Below are 3,458 nucleotides of genomic sequence, written 5' to 3'. Positions count from 1 at the left end.
TACAGAGTCAGTGTTTAGGCTATATAGTGGGGGTACCAGTACTGAGTCAGTGTCATGCTATGTAATGTTATTAGACCAACACAAGACAAGACAACATTATGAATTGAAAATCTTTGTCATTCATGACTGACGTTCCATTCTGCAATTGGAGAGTTGCTGAACTTACAATCTCATTATTGTCATACCAACATAGTAAATCACAAGTGTCCAATCTGAGTTACCATGGCGCTTCACTCGGAGTTGCCATGGCGCTTCACTGTGAGTTGCCATGGCGCTTCACTGTGAGTTGCCATGGCACTTCTATAACCTAGTGTGGTTGACCTGTTATTCCACCAGCAGCATCAAAGTGTTTCTCTATGTCTGACTGTAGGCATCATGACTGAGGTTCCACTCTCCAACTGAGAGCTGCTTAACTTACAATATCTTTTTCACAGGAAATACATTTATTCTGTTCTGGGCCATGTGTTCAGTCTCTGGTTGGCTTGGTTTGGTTTGGTTTGGGTGAACTCAAGCCAACAGGGCAGAGCAGAAACAGAGGTCGACAGCCTCAGACAGAACTGCTGTCACTTTTATTAGGTCCCAAATGGCACCCTATTGTGCACTACTTTAGACCTGAGCCCTATTCCCTATATAGTGCACTACTGTTGACCAGAACCATATGGCACCCTATTCCCTATATAGTGCAATACTTTTGACCAGAACCATATGGCACCCTATTCCCTATATAGTGCACTACTGTTGACCAGAGCCCTATTCCCTATATAGTGCAATAGCCTATAGCTCGTGTCGCACCAAGTGACTTGGCGACAAAGTATATCGGTTGGGTTGCCACTGTGACACAATGTTGCGGCACGCGCAGCGTTTCCAGTGGCCGCTGATGAAGTGTAGCCCATACCTTAAGGAATATAGACAATAGGCTACTGTTTTGTAACATGAATGGAATATGAGTAGGGGTTAAAAACACAAGTCAAAAGACACAGCGTGAGAAACAACCGTTGGAAGCTGCAGAATGCACGGTTATGGCTAAGAAACGCACACAGTGATGTGATCGTCACCCTTTACAGTATAAACATAGCATGATTTCTTTCCTCCACCATGTCCAAGTTACCTCAAACAATAACTGGCGATTATGAATCTCTCTCCCACACATTCTCAACTAAAAGTTGACCTCAGTGAGTTGAGCTCACTCCTACGGCCACACAAGTTATATAAAATTATACAGTGTGATTAATTTCTTACTCTTTGGCGGTGGCTTTTTGGAGAGCGCGGTGATGTGCCGTTGTAAACTAATCACCTTGCCCTCGAGCGTTTCCGACCGGAGACAGACAGACACGAGCTCGCCCTCGAGCTCTTCCAAGATGCTGACGGACTGTCGGGATAAATCCGAGAGCTGTCGGAGCACCGAACACAGAGAGAACCCGCACACGTCCACCAAGTCCCCGAAATTCGCATTTGGCCTCTTCGTGTCGTTTCTACAGACATCATTGGGAACTAGCGTGCGCTTGTAGAAGGGCATTTTCCTTCCACACGCGCAAACCCAGTCGAAATATTATCCTCCTAAAGAAGCGTGTAATCCGTGCGGCAACCTCTGTTATTGTTTTTGAAGAGGAGCGGTAGTAAGAGTTGTTGCGAGTCCAGTGCGTTCATTTTTTTTTTTTTGCATTGTGATTTGACTGTCCACGACGCGGTGCTCTCCGCCTCGACACACCAGTATGGGCTAGGGTTGTTTGTCTCTGGTCTTCCCGAAGCGAAACCTGCTGCGGGGAGGAGGAAGAGGAATCAAATCCTCTGCTCTGATCTGAGGACAGCAAAACGTCACCCGACCCCGCACGTTGCAAAGATACTCTGGAACTTGAGACTATGTCAACTATTTGACTGATTATCTAAACTTTTTAGGCGCCTTTTAACTAATGCCACTTATATAGAGAGGCAACCTCTCCATCTCTCACATCAAGTGCAAGATAGAGGCCTATTTTTTTTTTTAGATACATAGACCTATCTATGTAGGCCGAGGCTATGTCACCAATTTGGTCATACTTCCATGATTGAATACAACTAATAACTGGTGCCATCTAAGGAGGTCTTCTCAACATCTCTCCATCACATTCCTGTCTGCACGCACACACACACACACACTCACTCACTCACTTACTCCCTCCCTCCTCCGTTCATGGCAAATACTGACCCTCTCACCCTTATAGATGAAAGAAAACACCAATATAACCCAGTTGCTCTCTCTCCATTTATCTCTCACCATTTATCTCTTTCTCACCATTTATCCCTTTCTCACCATTTATCTCTTTCTCCATTTCTCTCTCTCTTGTCACGGCCGTGAAAAGAAGAGGACCAAGGTGCAGCGTGGTGAGTGTACATTTTCTCTTTATTTGGTAGACAGCTGTCCCTGGTAACGATAGACAGCTGTCCCTGATTGAGAACCCTACCCGGCCAAAACAAAGAAATACAAATAATAGAGTATAGAATACCCACCCCGACTCACACCCTGACCAAACCAAAATAGAGACATAAACAGGATCTCTAAGGTCATGGTGTGACAGTGGATCATCACTGGTGGCTTTTTGCCATGGATCATCACTGGAGACTTCTTGCCATGGATCGTCACTGGAGGCTTCTTGCCATGGATCGTCACTGGAGGCTTCTTGCCATGGATCATCACTGGAGGCTTTTTGCCATGGATCATCACTGGAGGCTTCTTGCCATGGATCATCACTGGAGGCTTCGTTCTTGGCAGAGGCACCGGATACACTGGGCTGTGAAGGTGCACTGGCGGTCTGGATGCCTCTATCCATTTCTCTTCCTCACCATTTCTCTCTCTCTCCATTTCTCTTCCTCGCCATTTATCTCTCTCTCTCTCCATTCCTCTTTCTCACCATTTGTCTCTCTCTCTCAATTTCTCTCTCTCACCATTTCTATCTCTCTCCATTTCTCCCTTTCTCTCTCTCCATTTCTCTCTTTCTCTCTCCTCTCTTTCTCCATTTTTTTCTCTCTCCATTTCTCTCTCTCTCTCTCGCAATTTCTTTCTTTCTCTCATTTCTCTCTCTCCATTTTTCTTTCTCTCTCCATTTCCTACTCTCGCTCTCCATTTCCTTCTCTCTCCTCTAGTCTCTCTGTTCTCTCTCCCTTTCTCATGCTCTCTCTCTCAGTGATGGAACAATAAGCTTTATGGGTCAGAGAGGAGTTTTCACAGCTGTACTTAGACAAGCATGGATAGAATGTTGGAAAAACTGTAATTCACCCAGGTTTTGGGAACACACTTCAACAACTCTCCACTGAGTGACTCTCTCTTTCTCTTTGACCCCCTCACCCCTCCCATCTCTCTCATGCTCTCCCTCTCTTCCCCTCTGACCCACATTCCCTGCTTTCTCTCCACTCCAACTCTCAATTCTCTACTCTCTTTTCCTCTCTATGTCAACTGTGAACTCCCTTCATACACCAAAGGA

At 45.6% G+C, this 3,458-nt stretch overlaps 1 protein-coding gene across 1 annotated transcript in view; it reads right to left on the bottom strand.

Moving 5' to 3' along the window:
• The window catches only part of LOC110531424 (NHS-like protein 2), a 137,978-nt gene extending 135,833 nt beyond the window's left edge, over positions 1-2,145 (bottom strand). Inside the window, exon 1 of the mRNA XM_036987292.2 lies at positions 1,240-2,145. Within this exon, the coding sequence (XP_036843187.2) occupies positions 1,240-1,516 (277 nt within the window). The 5' untranslated portion in view covers positions 1,517-2,145. The remainder of the gene's footprint in view (positions 1-1,239) is intronic.
• Positions 2,146-3,458: the final 1,313 nt, after the last annotated feature.

Source organism: Oncorhynchus mykiss, chromosome 9 (genome assembly GCF_057628025.1).
Source record: "Oncorhynchus mykiss isolate SJ-2025 chromosome 9, ASM5762802v1, whole genome shotgun sequence".
In the NCBI taxonomy this organism is placed as follows: domain Eukaryota; kingdom Metazoa; phylum Chordata; class Actinopteri; order Salmoniformes; family Salmonidae; genus Oncorhynchus; species Oncorhynchus mykiss.
Note: the sequence above shows the minus strand (reverse complement) of the source record. Positions and strands in the feature narration are given on the sequence as shown.